General features: G+C 42.1%; 1 protein-coding gene across 3 annotated transcripts in view; it reads right to left on the reverse strand.

The window, feature by feature from the left end:
- Positions 1-24,126, reverse strand: part of manba (mannosidase, beta A, lysosomal) — an 89,858-nt gene that overhangs the window by 18,985 nt on the left and 46,747 nt on the right. For 2 of the 3 annotated variants that reach the window (XM_068047175.1, XM_068047193.1), the window contains exons 12-15: positions 16,850-17,068; positions 11,028-11,192; positions 8,275-8,419; positions 3,338-3,480 (exon numbers count right to left, since the gene is read on the reverse strand). In XM_068047175.1, the coding sequence (XP_067903276.1) occupies positions 3,338-3,480; positions 8,275-8,419; positions 11,028-11,192; positions 16,850-17,068 (672 nt within the window). The remainder of the gene's footprint in view (positions 1-3,337; positions 3,481-8,274; positions 8,420-11,027; positions 11,193-16,849; positions 17,069-24,126) is intronic. The other variant, XM_068047183.1, reaches the window with a different exon arrangement.

Consider the following 24,126-nt stretch of genomic DNA (forward strand, 5'->3'; position numbering starts at 1 on the left):
GCAACATTTGCACCACACAAGTGCTAGGAAATGACCATCTCCAACAAGAGAGAATCTAACCATCTCCCTTTGACATTGAATTTTTTTGAGGAAGTAACAAGGAGGATTGATGAGGGTAGTGCAGTGGATGTGGTCTACATGGATTTTGGTAAGGCATTTGACAAGTTCCCACATGGCAGACTGGTCAGAAAAATGAAAGCCCATGGGATACAGGGGAATGTGGTGAGTTGGATCCAAAAGTGGCTCAGTAACAGGAAACAAGGGATAGTAGTTGACAGATGTTTTTGCAAATGGAAGGCAGTTTCCAGTGGCATTCTACAGGGCTCAGTGTTGGGTCCCTTGCTGTTTGTGGTATATATTAATGATCTGGACTTAAATGTGGGAGGCATGATTGGGAAATTTGCTGAAGACACAAAAATTGGCCGTGTAGTTGATAGTGAAGAGGATAGCTGTAGACTCCAGAATGATATCAATGGTTTGGTTGAGTGGGCGGAAAAGCGGCAAATGGAATTCAATCCGGAATGCATTTGGGGAGGGCAAACAAAGCAAGGGAATACACAATAAACAGTAGGATTTTGAGAGGGGTAGGAGTAGTGAGAGACCTTGGAGTGGATGTCCACTGGTCCCTGAAGGTGGCAGGACAGGTAAATAAAGTGAAGAAGGCATATGGAGTGCTTTCCCGTATTGGCTGAGGTATAGAATACATAAGCAGGAATGTAATGCTGGAACTGTATAAAACACTGGTCAGGACACAGTTGGAGTATTGTGTACAGTTCTGGTCACCACATTAGAGGAAGGACATAATTTATCTGGAGAGAGTACAGTTGAGATTTACAAGAATATTGCCAGGACTTGGATGTTGCAGTTGTGTGGAAAGATTGGACAGGCTAGGGTTGTTTTCCTTCAAGCAGAGGCGGCTGAGGGGTGACTTAATTGAGGTGTACAAAATTATAAGGGGCCTAGATAGAATAGACAGGAAAGACCTGGTTCCCCTAGCGGAGAGATCAATTACCACGGCGCACAGATTTAAGGATTAGAGGGGACATGAGGAAAAACTTTTTCATCCAGAGGGTGGTGGCTGTCTGGAATTCACTGCCCGGATCGGTGGTGGAGGCAGAAACCCTCAACTCATTTAAAAGGTACCCAGACATGCACCTGAGGTGCTGTAACCTGCAAGGCTACAGACCAGGTGCTAGAAGGTGGGATTAGATTGGGCAGCTAGTTTTTTCAGCTGGCGCAGAGACGATGGCCATAACTTTTCTATGGTTCTATTCAACAGCATTACCATCGCTGAATGCCCACCATCAATATCCTGGGGGTTACCATTGACCAGCCATATAAATATTGTGGTTACAAGAGCAGGTCAGAGGCTGGGAATTCTGTGGCAGGTAACTCACATTCAGACTTCCCAAAGCCTGTCCACCATCTACAAGGCACAAGTCAGGAGTGTGATGGAATACTCTCCACTTGCCTGGATGAGTGCAGCTCGAAACACTCAAGAAGCTCAATACCACCCAGGACAAAACAGCCCACATAACTAGAAATAATCCACCACCAGCGCTCAGTAGCAGCAGGGTGTACCATGTACAAGATGCACTACAGAAATTCGCCAAGACTCCCTCAACAGCACCTTCCAAACCCACAACCTCTACCACCTAGAAGGACAAGGGCAGCAGGTGCATAGGAACAACAACACCTGCAAGTTTCCCTTCAAGCCATGCACCATCCTGACTTGGAACGATATCGCCATTCCTACATAAAAACGTAGGAAATAGGAGGAGTAGGCCATTCAGCCCTTCAAGACCACTCCACCATTCAATAAGATCATGGCTGATCTTCTACTTCAGCACCATTTTCCTGCACTATCCCTGTATCCCTTGATGTTTTTAATATTTATTTTTATTTATTTAGAGATACAGCACTGAAACAGGCCCTTCGGCCCACCGAGTCTGTGCCGACCAACAACCACCCATTTATACTAACCCTACAGTAATCCCATATTCCCTACCACCTACCTACACTAGGGGCAATTTACAATGACCAATTTACCTATCACCTGTGGGAGGAAACCGGAGCACCTGGAGAAAACCCACGCAGACACAGGGAGAACTTGCAAACTCCGCACAGGCAGTACCCAGAATTGAACCCGGGTCCCTGGAGCTGTGAGGCTGCGATGCTAACCACTGCGCCACTCCACCCTTATGTAGAAATCTAACATGCCAATTGCTTTCATGTTCCTTTGAGCCTTCACAGCCCTCTGGGGCAGAGAATTCCAAAGATTCACCACACTCTGAGTGAAGAAATTCCTCCTCGTCTCCCTTATTCTGAGACTGTGTCCTCTAGTTCTAGGCTACCCAGCCAGGGGAACCTCCTTCCTGCATCAGCCCTGTAAGAATTTTGTAAGTTTGAATGAGATCACCTCTCATTCTTCTAAACTCCGGAGAATAAAGGCCCACTCTATTTAATATTTCCTCATAGGACAATCCCTCCATCCCAGGAATTAGTTTGGTGAAGCTGCATTGCACTCCCTCTATGGCAAGTATATCTTTCCATAGGTAAGGAGACCAAAACTACACACAATACTCCAGGTGCAGTCTCACCAAGGCTCTATATAATTGCAGTAAAACATCTTTACTCCTATACTCAAATCCTCTTGTAATGAAGGCCAAAATACCAATTGCTTTCTTAACTGCTTGCTGTACCTGCATGTTAGCTTACAGTGACTCATGAACAAAGACACCTAAAATCCCTTTGAAATTCAACACTTCCCAGCCTCTCACCATTTAAGAAATACTTTGTATTGCTGTTTTTCCTATCAAAGTGGATAACCTCACATTTCCCCACATTGTGTTCCATCTGTCAAATTGTTGCTCACTCATTTAACCTCTCCAAATCCCCTTGAAGCGTTTTTACATCCTCCTCACAACTCACACTTCCACCTAGTTTTGTGTCATCTGCAAACTTGGAAATATATTTAATCCCCACATCCAAATCACTATCTTTCGCTGGGTCAAAATCCTGGTACTCCCTCCTGAACAGCACTGTGTGTGTACCCACACCAGATTGACTGCAGATATTCAAGAAGGCAGCTCACCACCACCTTCTCAACGGCAATCAGGGATGGACAATAAATGCTGGGTGTGCCAGCGAAGCTCACATTGCATAAACAAATTTTAAAAAGGGCCATTCCTGTCTTCTCTTTTCTCGAGAAAAGAGCCCCAGCCTGTTCAATCTTTCCTCATAGTTATAAATTCTCAGTTCTGGTATCATCCTAGTAAATCTTTTTTGCACCTTCTCTCGTGCCTCATGCCTTGAATGGAGCATTTATAATATATACCTGAAGAATGAGTTTAAGGTCTGTAGGCAAATCAGAAATTCCATAGATCAACAGTGTTCCATGGTCCTCAAATGCTACTGGCAAAACAGGAGCGAAGAAATTCTGTGCAAAGTAATGAAGCATCTTCCATTTACCACCGTATTCTGAGGAGAACAAAAAGAAAGGGACATCTTCAATTGCTACAGCAACGTCAACTAAAGGTATATTTGCATTTCTTTTGGTTTGCCTTTAAATCCTAGCCTTCAAGAAAAAACAGTTAACAGAAATACTGCTAAATCTTTTTGACAAACATATGGTAGCACAACAAAGAGGGATAACTGGATCAAGTACAAACAAACAGTTTGTGTGCTTGACGCTGGCAGTTACCGGTAATACAGGAAGACTTGTTGAAAGTGCTAGAATGACATGAGTGAGCCTGGGATTCTCCATAGGCTTATGCAGTACAGGAACCCTGGAATCCTGAAGTGCTATATGTGAAGTTACAAAGATCACATCATCAATGATAGAAATAGTCAGGAATTTTGAGAATGGGTGCCGTGTATTTTTGTGGAGGGATATAAGCTTGGAGCCGAGCTAGATCTCGCCGCAAACCCAATAGTTTCATTGGAAAAGTCCATGTGTTACTGTGTCCAACTGACAAAGGGAGGTCCCAAGTTGATACCCTGTTTGTGCTGGGCTACAGAACCTCACCTGAGTGACCTCCTGACTCTGTGCTATAAGAGAGAAAGTTAGGTGGAATTACCCATCCCGATAGCTATCCAGTCACCCTTGCTGGTAGGTGCTCAGCAGGACAGATATTAGAGGAGAGGTTCAGAAAAGTTAAAAGGGTTCCTTTGAGATAGAAAGACACAGCATCTGGGTGGCATGAAGAAATGAGAATTGCTTTACTTCGTGAAGAAAAATGGAACTTTCTCAAACTTGAAAGCAGGAAGTTCTGATTAGGAATGACAATTTGTCTGTTATCGAAGTTCTGTTATTTACTTAAAGATAGAACACACCAGAGATGCATAAGCTCACTTGAGGAATATTCTGCATTTATATAGCAACTTGGTATATCTCTGATGCCATCTCAAAGCAATCCACATCCAATTAATTACTTTTTAGACTAACTGTAATGGTAAAAGCCAATTTGCTTTCAGCAAGATGCTTTGAGCAGTTACTATTGTGCTATGTTTTACAATAAACCCTTGTATCATAACATCTCAAAGACACCAGCTCTGGTGTCTATGCATTCAAGATTAAAATCCAAGGTCCATTAGAAACCACAACAAACACAAACATTTTCTTGCTGCAAGATTCTTCACAAGAGATGGTTACTTGTTTCATTCTTCAAGAGACAGAGACCAGAAAATGATTAGGTATAACAGGGTGGCGCAGTGGTTAGCACCGCAGCCTCACAGCTCCAGCGACCCGGGTTTGGTTCTGGGTACTGCCTGTGCGGAGTTTGCAAGTTCTCCCTGTGACCATTGTAAATTGCCCTCAGTGTAGGTAGGTGGTAGGAGAATTGAGGGAAGGTGGGGATGTGGTAGGGGAAATGGGATTATGTAGGATTAGTATAAATGGGTGGTTGATGGTCGGCACAGACTCGGTGGGCTGAAGGGCCTGTTTCAGTGTTGAATCTCTCTATGACCCTATGATCTGGAATTCAGATACACCAGAAACCAGGATCCAGCAACTGAATGAGGGAACGACTAAAGTAAACAGATTGGAGCAGGAAACTCAAGATAGTTTTCAGGGCGGCACAGTGGCTAGCACCGCAGCCTCACAGCTCCAGCGACCCGGGTTCAGTTCTGGGTACTGCCTGTGTGGAGTTTGCAAGTTCTCCCTGTGACCGCGTGGGTTTCCGCCGGGTACTCCAGTTTCCTCCCACAGCCAAAGACTTGCAGGTTGATAGGTAAATTGGTGATTGTAAATTGCCTCTAGTGTAGGTAGGTGGTAGGAGAATTGTGGGGATGTGGTAGGCAATATATGGGATTAATGTAGGATTAGTATAAATGGGTGGTTGATGGTCAGCACAGACTTGGTGGGCCGAAGGGCCTGTTTCAGTACTGTATCTCTCTATGAATAAATGCTGTAAATACTCAGTAGGTCTGGCAGCATCTGTGGAGCGATCGGCGCAGGCTTGGAGGGCCGAAGGGCCTGTTCCTGTGCTGTAATTTTCTTTGTTCTTAACGTTTCAGATCAGTGACCCTTCAACAGAACTCAATAATTTCCATCTTTGCTGTCTATAGCACATTATGGGTATATTCTGGAAGGACAAAATCACAAATGATGCAGTCCTCTCAAAGGCAGAGCTCCCAAATGTGCTGGCACTAATCAAAAAGAGGCGGCTTCTGTGGATCAGACACGTCCACAGGATTGAAGGGGTTGCATACCCAAGGACACTCTGTATGGTGAGGTAGCTGGGGCCAGACGACCAGTGGGGCATCCAAAGCTCTGCTTCAAGGATGCTTGGAAATTGACATGAAGACCCTAAATGTCAACTATCGCACTTGGGAGTCACTAGTTGGCAAAAGAAGGAAATGGCGACACATCCTGTGGACTGATGTGCACTACCATGACGACCAGTTGCTACAGCAGCTTGGCAACAGGCGCCAACGTCAAAAACAACAACTCATCATGTCACTTGGCAGCTTCACATGCAGCACTTGTGGCAGAACCTGCCTCTCGAGGATTGGCCTTCACAGCATCAGCACCAAGAGAAGACACCCCACTGAAATGGATTGTTTGCTGTGTGTCCATCATCTTTCATAGATGGAAGGATGCAAACCAAGATGTGGGGCCCGGAATTGCTCACAGTAACTCCAGGTGCGACCTAACCAGGGCTTTGTATAGCTTAAGCATGACTTCTATGTCTTTGTATTCTAATCCTCTAGATATAAAGGCCAGCATTCTATCAGCCTCTTTGATTATTTTCTGTACCAAATCATGACATTTTAATGATCAGTGTACCTGGCACCCCAAGTCTCTTTGGACCTCCACTGTTTCTAGCTTTTCATCATTTACAAAGTACCCTGCATTATCCTTTTATGGTTCAAAGTGGATGACCTCACATTTGCATGAAATCCATGTGCTACTTTTGCCCATTCCCTTAATCTATCAATTTCTCCTTGTAATTTTATACTTCCATCTACACTACTTATAATGCTGCCTATCTTTGTGTCGCAGGCAAATCTGGATATGTGGCTTCCTATCCCATCATTTAAGTCATTAATAAATATGTGAATATTTGAGGCTCTGACACAGATCTTTGCAGGACACCACTATTCACATCCTGTCAATTAGAGTACCTGTCCCTATCTTGTCTCTTGCCACTCAGCCAATTTCCTGACCAGGTCAACAATTTTCCTTCAATTCCATGAGCTTCAACTTTATCCAACAATCTTTTATGAGGAACATTATAAAATCTTCTGGAAATCCATATAAATAACATCCATAGACATTCTCTTGTCCAATACTTTAGACAACTCTTCAAAAAATTCAATCAGGTTTGTCTGACATGACCTATTCTTTACAAATCCATGCTGATTCTCTCAAATCAGCTGAAAAATTTCAAGGTGTTCAGTCAGTCTATCTTTAACGAAAGACTCGAGTAATTTCCCAACAACAGATATTAGGCTAACTGATCTACTAATCACTGGGTTTCTATCTCTCATCTTTCTAAAACAGTGGACACTCCTGCCTGCATTTGTTCTTTGCATCCTTATGATGGTACAAATAAAGAAAATTTTAATTGTCTAATTTTAGGGCTTAAAACTGGAACATCTGCAACATTCCAAACCCAAGAATACATTTTGAAATATTCCACCAGTAACATTTTTTTGTTGTCTTCAGTGGCGTAATTTTCTCTCAGATAGCTGCAGACAAGTTTATTCTTACAACCTCAAGGTTTTCAGTCTAAACTCAAACGGAGAAAAATCATTTCAAACTTGACTTCATGCTATAGTTACATTTATATTTCCATCAATGTCACGCTGAAGTGGTGTGAAGTTATCTCTTGGAGAATGTCTCACATTATTTGCTTAAATTCAATTTAAGGTGATGTTATAGACTCAGTTTGCATCAATCCAAAGCCACTTTGCATTAATATAAATGTGTAATATGACAGACAGTGCTTCTGTTTTTATTGAACAATGTTCAGACAGTAGCCTCAATGTTCTGAGTGCGTGCTGACAGGAAGGTACCTTAACCATATATACTGTACAATTGCAAATCAACGTGCCTGCAATTTTCAGATATGCACCCCCAGCGGACAAGGTACACAGGTGTCAGCCCTGGCTCAGTGGGAATGCTCTTGACTATGAAGTCAGAAGGTTGTGGGTTCAAGTCTCAAAGACTTCAAAGGCTTAAACACAAAATCTAGACTGACACTTCAGTGCAGTACTGAGGAAGTGCTGCATTGTTAGAGGTGCCGTCTTTTCAGTGAGATAATAAACTGCATGTCCTATCAGGTGGACAGAAAAGATCTTGCACACAGCGCCAGTGGATGAAGAGGGGGGAGTTATCCCCAGTGTCCTGCCCAATATTTATTCTTCAACCAACACCACTGAAACAGATTATCTGGTCATTACTGCTGTTTGTAGGAGTTTGCTGTGCATAAATTGGCTGCTGTGTTTCCTACATTACAATAGTAACTACACTTCAAAAAGTACTTAATTGGCTGTAAAGCACTTTAGGACATCCTGAGGTTGTGAAGGCACTATATAAATGCAAGTCTTCCTCACCAATAGAATCTCAGAGTATCGATCTTGGTACTTCATCTTTAATGAGTAAGTTTTAAGACCATTTATATCCTGTTGACCTAATGCGCAGGTATCAAAACATTCAACAGATTTTTTTTTAAATCACAGATTATTTGTTTGTAGGAGAAAGGTTTTCAGCCAGAAGGAGCGGTCAAAAGGTACAAAAGGTGACTTTTGTTTTTAGAAAATGCATACCAATGGAAGCCCAGGAGGGAGCCTGCCAGATGTCATTAAGCTGCCAGTATAACGCACCCATTGTCAAACCTTGGCCATCGATGATCTCACTTTGGCTGCGACGGTAGAATTCAGTTTGTGTTTTTACACATTGTGCTTGCATCACCTGTTTATTACATATACATAACATGAAGGAAGACACGTTTATGATGTGTACACATCACCAATCAAAATAAGATTTGATTCGAAATGGCCTCAATCTGTACCCTGCTGCATTGCTCTCAAACTTATCCAATGTCTTCAAAGGTTCAAAATAAAAACTGGGAAATTTTTAAAGTTATGCATTGCTTTTAAATCATCAATTTCATTTGTACCCACAAAAATACTGTCATCTCCCATTAAAAATTCTATTAGATTTTCGTCAACATTATTTTGTTCTTTTTTCAACCACAGGAAAACAATTCAAGGTCCTGATTCCTTTTCCTCCACACTCCCTTCCACAGTGGGAATGCGCTGACCTGGCTGCTAGAGATCAATAAACATGTACAATTCTACTTTCTAATTGGTCACCAGTGAGTTGTACAAAACACCTCTATCAGAGTGCCAATCCTGCAATGAAGCATTCCCATTATAGTCTAGTACTGATCTGATAGCCTAGCTGAGAATGGACAGCATACACAAACCCGGGGACTGAAACTTACAGCCTTCTAGTTGGGAGGTAGACATGCTTTACCTCGCCAAATTAACAAATAAACTTCACTAATCATTTCAAATCCTTAGAGAAATATAGGGATCTGGAAGGCTTGGTTGATAATTCTACCAGTACATTCACTTCGAGCCTCTTCTTTCTTAATCTGATTAGGTCTTTGAACCAACTTCTACTGAGTTTTTTGTTTATTTGTTCGTGGGATGTGGGCGTCGCTGGCTAGGCCAGCATTTATTGCCCATCCCTAATTGCCCTTGAGAAGATGGTGGTGAGCTGCCTTCTTGAACCGCTGCAATCCATGTGGGGTAGGTACACCCACAGTGCTGTTAGGAAGGAAGTTCCAGGATTTTTTACCCAGCAACAGTGAAAGAACAGCGATATAGTTCCAAGTCAGGATGGTGTGTGACTTGGAGGTGAACTTGCAGGTGGTGGTGTTCCTGTGCATCTACTGCCCTTGTCCTTCTAGGTGGTAGAGGTCACAGGTTTGGAAGTTGCTGTTGAAGAAGCTTTGGTGAGTTGATGCAGTGCATCTTGTAGATGGTACACACTGCTGCCACTGTGCGTCGGTGGTGGAGGGAGAGAATGTGGAAGGCGGTGGATGGGGTGCCAATCAAGTGGGCTGCTTTGTCCTGGATGATGATGAGCTTTTTGAGTGTTGTTGGAGCTGCACCCATCCAGGCAAGTGGAGAGTATTCCATCACACTCTTGTCTTGTAGAGGTTGGACAGGCATTGGGCTGACAGCAGGTGAGTTACTTGCCAGCGAATTCCCAGCCTCTGACCTGCTCTTGTAGCCACAGCATTTATGTGGCTGGTCTAGTTCAGTTTCTGGTCAATGGTAACCCCCCAGAATGTTGATAGTGGGGGATTCAGCGATGGTATTCAGCAATGCCATTGAATGTCAAGGGGAGATTCTCTCTTGTTTGAGATGGTCATTGTCTGGCACTTAAGTGGCAAGTAACATTCGTACCACACATCAGCCCAAGCCTGGATGTTGTCCAGGTCTTGCTGCATCTGGACATGGGCTGTTTCAGTAACAAATGGTGCTGATCATTGTGCAATCATCAGCAAACATCCTCATTTCTGACCTTATGATGGAGGGAAGGTCATTGATGAAGCAGCTGAAGATAGTTGGGCCTAGCACATTACCCTGAGGAACTCTTGCAGTGATGTCCTGGGACTGAGATGATCGACCTCCAACAACCACAACCAACTTCCTTTGTGCTAGGTATGACTTCAACCAACAGAGAGTTTTGCCCCTGATTCCCACTGAACTCCAGTTTTGTTAGGGCTCCTTTGATGCCATGCTCGGTCAAATGCTGCCTTGCTGTCAAGGCAGTCACTCTCACCTCACCTTGAGTTTCAGCTCTTCTATCCATGTTTGAACAAAGGCTGTAATGAGGTCAGAAGCTGAGTGGCCCTGGCAGAACACAAACTGAGCGTCAGTGAGCAGGTTATTCCTGGGCAAGTGCCAGTTAATAGCACTGTCGACGACCCCTTCCATCACTTTGTTGATGATCGAGAGTAGACTGATGGGGCAGTAATTGGCCTGGTTGGATTTGTCCTGCTTCTGTGCACAAGACATAGCTCGACAATTTTCCACATTGCTGGTAGATGCCAGTGTTGTAGCTGTACTGGAACAGCTGGCTTCGGGCGCAGCTAGTTCTGGAGCACAAGGCTTCAGTACTGTTGCCAGATGTTGTCAGGGCCCACAGCTTTTGCAGTATCCAGTGTCTTCAGCTGTTTCTTGATATCACGTGGCGCGAATTGGATTGGCTGAAGACTGGCACCTGTGATGCTGAGGACCTCAGGAGGAGGCCAAGATGGATCATCCACTCGGCACTTCCTGCTGAAGATTGATGCAAATGCTTCAGCTATTTTTATTTGTCCAATTAAACAGATATTTATAAGTACATAACCTACTATCTGATGACCAATAATCACTTACGATCCTGAGAAGAGAAATAAGATGTGTGTTGGCACTGAGTTTCTATATTATCATGAGTTCCAAATATTAAATTATTCTGATACAGTACAATATGGTAGCAGTACAATTGATTAGGTCACTACCTGAGTAAGGTAAAGTGTATCTTTAAAGTTCTGCAGGGGATTCTCTGCATGAGAAAGGTTAAAGTGAATCTGAGCTTGGTACAGCAATTTCTTGTTGCCAGTGATCAGGTGCTGTCGATGATTGATGAAAGAACTATTGTAATACCAGTCTTCAGGAGAAGAAACCTAGTTAATTAAAAAAAGCAGAAACTTTAGAAACATTTCATTTTCCTCTCAGACACAACATTCCCTTAAAATATTCAGATCAATCTCATGACCACTCCATCTTCACAAAAGGATATAGTGCAGCTCTTGGAATATAATTTGCGACAAAGCCATTTCTCCTTTTTGACAGATGCCCTTCTAATAAAAGGAAAAGTGTGAAGATTTTTAGCTGTATTCCAACTGTATAGCATCAAAAGAACCTTATGGACAGAAATGAGCTGGCATTTTGGCTCACCGCTCCTCAAAGGGTTAAACTATCGAAGGGGCATCACCTATGGTTCTGATGTTAAATCCCTATCTCTGAACCAGAGCAATTGAGTAATTCTCAGATTGAATCTTCAATCCGTGCTGATTTAAACCAGGGCAGTGGTTGAACCACAGCATTTCTATTGGCCAACTTTTTTTAAATCACTAACCAACGATCCCCAAGTTTTACTACATTGAAGGTACCATATACCATATGAATGCAAGTTGTCGCTGTATTTAAGTTTGTAAGTGCGTGTGTATATATACCAATTGAGATCAGGATCAGTTGTGGTGATCATCACAGTCAGCAGCCTTCAACCAGCACTGTCAAGTCTCCCAGTCTACTTAGGCAAAGTACTAAAGACCAAACAAGTGCAGGAGTAAACGTTTTCAGGAGAGAAGGGAATGGAGAAAACTGGAGAGGATTTTTAAAAAACACAGCTCAGGGTTCTCTTCCACGATCCAATTCAGACAATTGTCCCAAATTCAGTGTTCAATAAAAAGGCAACAAATAAGTCATTAAATATGGCAGGGCAGGTTGAGAGAGCAGTTAATAAAGTACACAGTATCCTGGGCTTTATTAATAGAGGCATAGAGTACAAGAGCAAGGAAGTTATGTTGAACTTGCACAAGACACTAGTTCGGCCTCAGCTGGAGTATTGTGTCCAATTCTGGGCGCTGCACTTGAGGAAAGACATGAGGGCGCGGGAGAGAGTACAGAAGATATTCATGAGAATGGCTCCAGGGATGAGGAATTTCAGCTATGAAGATAGACTGGAGAAATTACGACTGCTGTTTTCCTTGGAGAAGAGAAGGCTGAGAGGTGATTTCATAGGTGATTTCATGAGGGGTCTGGACAGAGTAGCTAGAACATAAGGACTAGGAGCAGGAGTAGGCAATTCAGCCCCTTGAGCCTGCCCCGCCATTCAATACGATCATGGCTGATCTCATCTCAGCCTCAACTCCACTCTCCTGCCCGTTCTCCATAACCCATAATGGGTTGAAACCCATTACTAATTAACAATCTGTCTATCTCCTGCTCAAATTTACTCAATGTCCCGGCATCCACCGCACTCTGGGGAAGTGAATTCCACAGACTCATGACCCTTTGAGAGAAGTAATTTCTCCTCATCTCTGTTTTAAATCTGCTACCCCTTATCTTAAAACTATGATCTCTCGTTCTAGATTGCCCCACCAGAGGAAACATCCTCTCTACGTCTACTTTGTCAATCCCCTTAATCATCTTCCATACCTCAATTAGATCTCCTCTCATTCTTCTAAACGCTAGAGAGTAAAGGCCTAAACTGCTCAATCTCTCTTCATAAGACAAACCCCTCATCTCTGGAATCAATCTAGTGAACCTCCTCTGAACTGCCTCCAATGCAACTACATCGCTCCTCAAGTAAGGGGAACAAAACTGTACGCAATACTCCAGGTGCGGTCTCACTAATGCCTTGTACAGTTGCAGCAACACTTCCCTACTTTTATATTCTATTCCTTTAGCAATAAATGCCAAAATTCCATTTGCCTTCCTTATTACCTGCTGTACCTGCATACTAGCTTTCTGCGATTCATGCACAAGGACACCCAGATCCCTCTGCACCGAAGCACTCTGAAGTTTCTCCCCATTTAGATAACAATTTGCCTTTCTATTCTTCCGACCAAAATGGATAACCTCACACTTATCTATGTTAAACTCCATCTGCCAAATTTTGGCCCATTCACCTAACCTATCCATATCCATTTGTAAATTTCTTATTTCTTTATTACAACTTACTATCCCACCTATTTTAGAGTCATCTACAAATTTGGCTATAGTACCTTCTATCCCTGTATCCATGTCATTAATACAGACTGTAAATAGTTGGGGCCCAAGGACAGAACCCTGTGGCACCCCACTAGTTACATCTTGCCAACCAGAAAACAACCCATTTATCTCGACTTTGTTTTCTGTTGGTTAGCCAATCCTCTATCCAAGCTAATAATTTGCCCCTAACCTCATGTGATCTTACCTTGTGTATTAACCTTTTGTGCGGCACTTTATCAAATGCTTTCTGGAAGTCCAGATATACTACATCTACAGGATCCCCATTATCCACTTTGCTTGTCACAGCTTTGAAGAACTCTAGCAAATTAGTCAAAACACGATTTACCCTTCATAAAACCATGCTGACTCTGATGGATTGCGTTTTGACTTTCTAAATGTCCTGTTATTACTTCCTTAATAATGGATTCTAACAATTTCCCAACAACAGAGGTTAAACTAACTGGTCTATAGTTTCTTACTTTCTGCCTCCCTCCCTTTTTGAATAAGGGCGTTATATTAGCATTTTTCCAATCCACTGGAACCTTTCCCGCATCCAGGGAATTTTGGAATATTATAACCAATGGCTCCACTATCTCTGCCGCCACTTCCTTTAAGACCTAGGATGTAGGCCATCAGGCCCTGGGGACTTGTCTGCCTTCAATCCCAATAATTTGCTTAGTACTTTTTCCCTAGTGATGATGATTTTTCCAAGTTCCTCTCTTTCTATAACCTCTGCATTACCTGTTACTATTCGGATGGTACTAGTGTCCTCCACTGTGAAAACTGAGGCAAAATACTGATTTAGTGTCTCCACCATTTCTGTGTTCCCCTCTATTAACCCCCCAGTCTCATCCTCCAAGGGATCAACATTCACTTTAGCTACTCTCTTACCTTTTATATACTTATAGAAGCTTTTTCTATCTGTTTTTATATTTTGCTCTAGTTTTCTTTCATAATTTACCTTTGCTCTTTTTATTACTTTTTTAGTAACCCTTTGTTGATCTTTAAAAGTTTCCCAATCTTCCAGCCTGCCACTGGCCTTGGCAATATGGTATGCCTTAGCTTTTGTCTTTATGTTATCCTTAACTTCCTTGCTTAGCCATGGATGTTTTTTCCTCCTCTTGGAATCTTTCTTCCTCTCTGGAATATATTTTAGTTGGGAGGAATTGAATATCTCCTTAAACATCTGCCATTGCTCATCAACTGTCCTACCTTTAAGTCTTCCTGCCCAGTCCATTAGGGCCAAATCTGTCCTCATGCCTATGTAATTATCTTTGTTTAACTCCAGAACGCGAGTGTGGGTCTCCAGTTTCTCGCCCTCAAACTGAATTTGAAATTCTAGATTGCAATGATCACTCTTCCCTACAGGATCCTTAACAATGAGATCATTAATTAATCTCACCTCATTACACAATACCAAATCTAGAATAGCCTGCTCCCTGGTTGGTTCCACAACCTATTGCTCCAAAAAATAATCTCTAATACATTACTCTCCCTCGAGGCTACCTTTGCCAATTTGATTAATCCAGTCTATATGCATATTAAAATCACCCATGATTATGATACAGAGAAACTGTTCCCACTCGTGAAAGGATGGAGAATGAGAGGGCACAGATTTAACGTATTTGTTAAGAGAAGCAAAAGTGACATGGGGAACAACTTTTTCACGCAGCGAATGGTTAAGGTCTGGAATGCACTGAGAAAGTGGTGGAGGCAGGTTCAATTGAAGCATTCAGAAGGGAATTAGACAGTTATATGAAAAGGAAGAATGCACAGGGTTATGGGGAGAAGGCAAGGAAATGGGACTGAGGGAATTGCTCTTTCAGAGAGCCAGTGTGGACACGATGGGCCGAATGGCCTCCTTCTGCACTGTAACAATTATGTGATTCTGTGAACTAGCCCAGGGGTCTGCAACCTGCAGCTCTTTAACATCTCATTTGCAGCTCCCAACCTTTTCCAGTTGGATCACATGAACATGAAAAAAACCCCAAAAAAATTAAGTCAAGAAAATTAAGAGATTTTTTTTTGTGGGGTAAAAGGCTAATCAATTTTCTGCACTGTACAGTTTCAATTGACTATTTTAACGAAAATCATCGTGCTCTAAATAAACCTGTGAGTGCTATAGCTACACCATGGTTATAGATAATGCCTTTGATTCAAGGAACAGGTTTAATGGTTGCAAAATTGTTTCTAATGTAGCTGTTAAATTATTCTGAATGCGCTATTAGAAGCTTTTTTAAATCACGAGAATCAATAGCTGATAAATTGTCTTAATTCAAAAAACATGACAATTCAGAGTTAGGTCTATTTTAATCTCTTTTTTTCCCTATTGACACACAAATTCAAAACTGTATTTTATTTATTATACATGCAAATGATAAATTCTACCAGAGGCACTGGCAATTTGTCAAGTATTTGGTTTAGAAATGCCAAAGTTTTGTCTTGCAGCTCCCAATAGTTTTTATTTTCGGCAAAATTTATTAAAAAGACACTTCAGGGGAAAAAAGGTTGCCGACCCCGATCTAGCCAATGCGACTATATATCTAGCCAATACATCTTAAAGAGACAATTGCAGTTACCGAACGCACCATTTAAATTTCTTTCACTTGCCACTCAGTTAAAATCTTAATCATATCTGGCTGAACTACATGCTTAAATGGAATACCCTGCTGAAAGGGCGGTGGAAGCAGATTCAATAGTAACTTTCAAAAGGGAATTTGATATATACTTGAAAATGAAAAATTTGCAGGGGTATGGGAAGAGAGTAGGGGAGAGTAGGACTAATTGGATAGCTCTTTCAAAGATCTGGCACAAGCACAATGGGCTGAATAGCCTCCTTCTGTATGGTTCTTTGCTAACTTTTAATCTTCAAGGGTTCCCAAGGCAGAAATTGTGCCCTCTAATTCACAATATGGAGTATTCTTTTGGAAAGCCTCTGCACCAGAAGCACTAAAGATGAAATTGACCCTTACAGTTACAGTGTAACATAGTCCACTGACACAAAGAAATGTTCAATTTGAGAGGCCAGGTGACAGTAACACAAGAAATATTGCTCACAAATTTCACAAGACTCTCATTACATTGCTACACCATCTCCTTGTTCATGCACAGAAAAAGTGACGTTAACACAAGTTGCAAAACAAATAAGAGTTACTATTTCTGTATGTAATAGGACAAAGGTGACTACACATATAGCATTGAATTACTGCCCTTCACCAGTGAAGCTAATTTTAGACATCTAACTAACAGCTTATGCGACTGAAACCATAAGAGTGCTTCTTTTGGTAAATTTCCAAATCAGCAGTCACCCAGAACAATTTCAACATTCAAAACAACTGTGACTTATTGAAATCTTTTTAACAGTTTCTGCAAAGCAAGAGATGCACACTCAGATCAGATGATCATGTGTATGACTGGAATACGCTGCGCGACGAACATGATTTAATGAAATTATTTTAATTAGTCAAAAGGAACAGGCACTCAGGTAATTTGTTTACTTGTCTCACAATTCCAAACAACAACTTCTAGCTGCTGAAATTAAAGAAATAGAAACAGTATTACTGACCCTTTCTAAAGCAGAGAAGGATGGCCAAGACTGGAAGCCGTATTCAGATGCAAATCTTGTCTTCGGAAAATGTGTCCAGTCCCAGCAGTCTGCTTTGTAATCATAATAGTGAACATCACCATAATGGACATCATAAGGATTCTTGGCAACCCATTTCTCCTGAATGGATTCCTCTCCATTAGTGGGACTTGAAGCAATATAAGGACGACTCCTGTCCTCCTGGGAATAGATTTTAAATATTAGTCAAGCAGTTGCTCGGATGAAGTCTGTACTCATAAAAATACAGAAATAAAAACAGGAAATGCTGGAAACACACAGCAGGTCAGGCAGCATCTGTGAAGAGAGAGAGAGATAGAGAGAGATAATGTTTCAGGTCATGACCTATCGTAAGAACTTGCTCGCCACAGATGCTGCCTGGTCTGCTGAGTATTTGCAACATTTTCTGTTTTAATTTCAGATTTTCGGTGTCTGCAATATTTTGCTTTTACAAAAATACTGAATATAATTAAATGGCTTATATTGTCTTCTATGGGCAAACTCAGTTCCTTATTCAGCAACAAACAGGCTGCTGCATAAAGCTGGCAAGATGCACACTTAGGAAAAGATTGTACTGCACCTCCAGTAACATCTAACCCCCAGAAAATTCAAGTTTTGCTAACAATACACTGACAATGACCACCTGTTGATACAACACTGATGTCTTTACAAATAAGGTGAGGTGTTTTGCTTGATTTTCTTAGAAGAATCCCTTATTGTGTCCCAGAGAGACACTGCCCATTTGTGCTGAATCATGGGCAGCTTTGTGAAATGCACCTAAAGCCACTAGAAACAACAGAGACCAACTAAAATTTATTTCAAATAGGACCCTCACAGCAGGTACACAAGAGATTTTCTCACTGAATCAGCCTGGGCTGGATTAAAGCCAGGTCACAGATGTGAGTTAGCAGTGAACTAACCCACCATGTCATTCAGTCACTGGACTCTGGGTCCTTCAGCTCTGCTTTAGAAAAGCAAAGAAGTGCTCCAGGTCGTGAAATCATCTGTGTAAAATCAGTTTAGATTTTAGAAAAGGCTGCTAAAGAGTCCTTAAAAAGGCATATCCATCTCTTGAAGTGTTGCATATGATATGCTACAGTTACAAATATGCAAAACTGACTGCAAAAGCTTCTATAGATATGTGAAGGGAAAAAGATTAGTGAAGACAAATGTGGGTCCCTTACAGTCAGAAATGGGGGAACTTATAATGGGGAACAAAGAAATGGCAGACCAATTAAATACATACTTTGGTTCTATCTTCACAGAGGACACAAATTACCTCCCAAAAATGTTGGGGAACATAGGTTCTAGTGAGAAGGAGGAACTGTATGAAATCAGTATTTGAAGGGAAATGGTGTTAGGGAAATTGATGGGATTGAAGGCCGATAAATCCCCAGGGCCTGATAATCTACATCCCAGAGTACTTAAGGAAGTGGCCCCTGAAATAGTAGATGTATTGCTGGTCATTTTTCAAAATTCTATAGACTCTGGAACAGTTCCAACGGATTGGAGGGTAGCTAACATAACCCCACTATTTAAAAAAGGAGGCAGAGAGAAAACAGGGAATTATAGACTGGTTAGCCTGACATCAGTAGTGGGGAAATGCTAGAGTCCATTATAAAAGATGTAATAGCAGAGCACTTGGAAAAAAATGACATGATTGGACAAAGTCAATATGTATTCACGAAAGGGAAATCATGCTTGATAAATCTACTGCAATTTTTTGAGGATGTAACTAGTATAATAGATAAGGGAGAACCAGTGGATGTAGTGTATTTGGACTTTCAGAAGGCTATGAATAAGGTCTCACATAAGAGATTAGCGTGCAAAATTAAAGCACATGGGATTGGGGGTAAGGTACTGACATGGATAGAGAACTGGTTGGCAGACAGGAAACAAAGAGTAGGAATAAACGTGTCTTTTTCCAAGTGGCAGGCAGTGACTAGCGGGGTACCGCAGAGATCAGTGCTAGGACCCCAGCTTTCACAATATATATTAATGATTATAGATGAGGGAATTAAATGTAATATATCCAAGTTTGCAGATGACACAAAGCTGGGTGGGAGTGTGAGTTGTGAGGAGGATGCAGAGAAGCTCCAGTGTGATTTAGCCAGGTTGAGTGAGTGAGAATACATGGCAGATGCAGTATAATGTGGATAAATGTGAGGTGATACACTTTGGTGGAAAAAACAGAAAGGCAGATTATCTGAACAGCGATAGATTGGGAAAGGGAGAGGTGCAGCGAGACCTGGGTGTCCTTGTGCACCAGTTGCTGAAAGTAAGCTTGCAGATGCAGCAGACAGTTAAGAAGGCAAATGGTATGTTGGCCTTCATAGCGAGAGGATTCGAGTACAGGAGCAAGGATGTCTTGCTGCAATTATACAAGGCCTTGGTGATAAAACATCTGGAGTATTGTGTGCAGTTTTGGTCTCCTTATCTGAGCCAGGATGTTCTTGCTATGGAGGGAGTGCAGCAAAGGTTCACCAAACTGATTCCTGGGATGGCAGGACTGATGTATGAAGAGAGATTGGGCTGATTAAGCTTGTATTTGCTGGAGTTTAGAAGAATGAGGGGATCTCATAGAAACCTAAAAAATTCTAACCGGACTGGACAGACTAGATGCAGGAAGGATGTTCCTGATAGCAGGGGAGTCCAGGACCAGGGGTCACAATCTAAGGATAAGGGGTAGGCCATTTAGGACTGAGATAAGGAGGGATTTATTCACCCAGAAAGTGGTGAACCTATGGAATTCTCTACCACAGAAAGCAGTTGAGGCAAAATCATTAAATATATTCAAGAAAGAGTTAGATATAGTTCTTAGGGCTAAAAGAATCAAGGGATACGGGGCGAAAGCAGGAACAGGGTACTGAGTTTGGACGATCAGCCATGATCATATTGAATGGCAGTGCAGGCTCGAAGGGCCGAATGGCCTACTCCTGCTCCTATTTTCAATTGTTTCTATGTTATATAAAGCACGGGCTAGACCTAACCTGGAGTAACTGTATTCAGTTCTTGGCACTGTACATCAGAAAGGATATATTAGCTGTGGAGGGTGTGGAGTGCAGATTCACTAGAATGATACCAGGACTAAAAGTGTTAAATTGAGACAGGTTCCATAGAGTTTAAAAGATTAAGAGGTAGATGCACAAAGAGACCTGGGTGTCCTTGTCAATAAGCCACTGAAAGCTAACAAGCAGGTGCAGCAAGCAATTAGGAAGGCTAATGGTGTGTTCGCCTTTATCGCGAGGATTTGAGTACAGGAGTAGTGAAGTCTTGCTTCAATTGTATAGAACCTTGGTTAGACCACACCTGGAGTACTGTGTGCAGTTTTAGGAAGGATATTATTGCCATAGAGGGAGTGCAACAAAGGTTCACTAGTTTTGTACCAGGATGGCGGGACTGTCCTATTAAGAGAGATTGGGGAAACTGGGCCTGTATTTGCTAGAGTTTCAAAGGATGAGGTGTGATCTCATTGAAATCTACAAAATACTTAAAGGGATAGACAAGGTAGATGCAGGAAAGATGTTTCCCCTGGTTGAGGAGTATAGAACTAGGGGACACAATTTCAAAATAAGGAGGAAGCCATTTAGAACCGAGATGAGGAGAAATTTCTTTACTCAGAGGGTGTGAATCTGTGGAATTCTCTACCCCAGAGGGCTATGGAAGCTCAGACATTGAGTATGTTTAAAGCAGAGATTGACAGATTTCGAAGTACCAATGACATAAAGGGATATGGAGATAGTGTGGGAAAAAGGCATGGAAGTGGATGATCAGCCACGATCGTCTTGAATGATGGAGCAAGCTCAATGGGCTGCATGGCCTACTCCTGCTCCTATGCTATCAGATGTACTTATTTATTTCTATTTGCACTATCAGTTCATCTGTTTTGTTTTAAACGCCACATGCATTCAGATACAGAGCCTTTAGTTTTGTCCTTTTATTGTTTTTGTAACCTCTAGTCTTATCTGCTGACTTACTCTTAGATTTGTTCTCACTGTCCCTTGCTGTTATGGTCTGTTTATCTTTTCCCATTGTAATACCTTCCTCTCCTGCCTAGCCTCTACTCTTTGATTTACGGCATCTTCCCAAATTTGATCCCTTGCCCCCAGGACAATTCAGGTGTAGACCGTCCAAACGGTACAGCCACCACTTTCCCCAATAGTAGTGCCAGTGCCCCACGAACTGGAACCCACTTCTACTATACGAGTCTTTGAGCCACGCATTCATTTATTTAATCTTATTTGCCCAATTCCAATTTGCACATGGCTCAGGTAATAATTATTACCTCTGAGGTTCTGCTTCTTAATTTGGTGCCTAGCTCCTCATACTGACTGTGCAGAACCTCTTTCCTTGTCCTGCTTATGTCATTGGTACCTACATGGAGCATGAGTGGATCCTTCCCCTTCCACTGTACGTCCCTCTCCAGGCCTGAGCAGATGTCCTGAACCCTGGCACTGAGCAGGCAACACAGCCTTCTGGACTTTCGCTCTTTGCTGCAGAACAGTGTCAATCCCCCTCGCTATACTATCCCCTACTACCACAACTTTCCTTTTTGATTCCCCCGCTTGAATGGCTTTCTGTACCACGGTGCCATGGTCAGTCTTCTCATCTACACTATAGCCCTCGCTCTTGTCCATACAAGCTACAATAAGCTCGAACTTGTTGTTCAATTGCAAGGGCTGAGGGTGCACCACTCCCACCTTCTCAATCCCTTTACCTGCCTGACTCGCAGTCTCATCTTTCTGTCTCTGACCAAATCAGATGACCCTAACCTAAGGGGTGTGACTGCCTTCTGGGACAAAATGTCCAGGTATCTTTCACCCCCACTGATGCATCGCAATGTCTACAGCTCAGCCTCCAGCTCATCTACTGTAAGCCGAAGCTCCTCAAGCTGCAGACACTTACGACAGACATGGTTGCCATGGCATCCAGGAGCTCCCACATCCTGCAGCCACAACATATCACCTATCCTGCCATCTATATTGTGTTAATTAAATTAAATTTATTTTTCTTAATTTATAGTTCTCCTCTTCACCAAACTCCCTCACTTGCCAAACTCCCTTCTTGACACTGTGCACTCAAGCAGTACTCAGTGCAGAGACATAGGAAGGATGGAACAAAGTTGATTACATCAACTTTACATGAAACCGGTTCATCACTCCCAGTAATAACACAAATGGAAAAGTACATTTATAATCAGATATTTATAAAAGCCAGTATTCTTGTACAAGTTTAATGCTGACTCAAACTACATTTACACAGTGATCACAGGACTATGCAAGTTCTCAATGCTCGCTTGTGCTTTTTTAAAAAATTAACCTGCATGAGACTGATGATCTAAAGTAGTGTCATGGAGATTAAATTGCTATAAAAATCATGAGTTTTACTTCATTTTGTGCTGTAGTGTATATTCGAAGTGAGAATACTAACTTTAAGGTTCTTTTTCAGACTGGAGGAAGATATACAGTGGGGTTCCCAGGGGTCGGTATTAGGACCACTGCTTTTCATGATCTATATTAATGACCTAGACTTGGGTGTGCAAGGCACAATTTTAAAATTTGCAGATGACAAAACTTGGAAGTATTGTGAACTGTGAGGACGATAGCAATAGACTTCAAGAGGACATAGACAAGCTGGTGGAATGGGCAGACATGTGGCAGATGAAATTTTATGCACAGAAGTGTGAACTGATGCATTTTGGTAGGAACGAGGAGAGGCAATATAAAGGGTACAAGTCCAAAGTGGGTGCAGGAGCAGAGGGGGTATATGTGCAGAAATCGTTGAAGGTAGCAGGGCAGGTTGAGAAAGCAGTGAATAAGGCACATGAGATCTTGTCCTTTATAAATGGAGGCATAGAGTACAAAATCAAGGTAGTTTTTTTTTTATTTGTTCATGTGATGTGGGCTTTGCTGGCTAGGCTAGCATTTATTGTCCATCCCTAATTGCTCTTGAGAAGGTGGTGGTGAGCTACCTTCTTGAAATGCTGCAGTCCAATGGGATGTAGGTACACCCATAGTGCTGTTAGGAAGGGAGTTCCAGAATTTTGACCTAGTGACAGTGAAGGAACGGCGATATAGTTCCAAGTCAGATGGTGTGTGGCTTGGAGGGGAACTTGCAGGTGCTGGTGTTCCCTTGCAACTGCTGCCCTTATCCTTCTAGGTGGTAGAGGTTGCAGGTTTGGAAGGTGCTGTCCAGGTGAACTGGTTCGGCCTCAACTGGAGTATTGTGTCCAATTCCGGGCACTACATTTTAGGAAGGATGTGAAGGCACTGGAAAGGATACAGAAAAGATCTATGAGAATGGTTCTGGGGAAAAGAGACTTGAATTACAAGGTCAGATTTGTGAAGCTGGGACTGTTCTTATTAAAGAGAAGATTGAGAGGAGATTTGATAAGTAACCAAAATTATGAGGGGTCTGAACAGATAAGCAGTAACTGGTCCTACTGATGGAAGGGTTGAGAACCCAGAGGACACCAACTTAAGGTGAATGGCAAAAGAACCAAACTCAACATGAGGAATTTTTTTTATTACACTGTGAGTGGTTAGGATCTGGACCACACTGCCTGAGAGTGTGGTGGAGGCAGATTCAACCATGGCTTTCAAAACAGAATTGGATAATTATAGAAAACATTTGAAGGGCTACGGGGAAAAGGCAGGAAAGTGGGATTAGCTCAGTAGCTTTTACAGAGAGGCAGCATGGACAAGACAGGCTGAATGGCCTCTTTTTGTGCTCTAACCATTCCATGATTCTACAATTAAAAGTTTACTCTATGGGCAATGAGCCACCACCAGCACTGAGTGATGAAGTCAGGATCAATTAGAACCTGTTTGCAGGGACAGGATTCTAATGAGTTCAATGAGGCATGGGGATGAAACTTTAACAGACAAAAAGGAACAACAAAGTCTTTTGTTCCATAAGGAAACAGTTTCTAAATAGTTCACACTATTTGATTTTCAGAAAGATAATACATTGGACTTGTGGGTTGATTTCCTCTGACAATCCAGTTCCCAGTGAACTCTATTTATAAATCAGTACAGACATCTGATCTGACCACCCAAAGCACCGGGTATTATTACATCATGCTTTTTTTCCCCCCAAACTCGTGACTGTAACAGAATCAGTGTCTATTTTTGGAACATTTCTTAATTCTCAAGAACGTACAACAGCCCAAGGTATACACATTTCTTACTAACACAACAAATAGACTATCAAATCAACACTAAACTCTCCACATTGCTGCA

Source organism: Heterodontus francisci, chromosome 1, assembly GCF_036365525.1.
Source record: "Heterodontus francisci isolate sHetFra1 chromosome 1, sHetFra1.hap1, whole genome shotgun sequence".
NCBI classification, from domain to species: Eukaryota; Metazoa; Chordata; class Chondrichthyes; order Heterodontiformes; family Heterodontidae; genus Heterodontus; species Heterodontus francisci.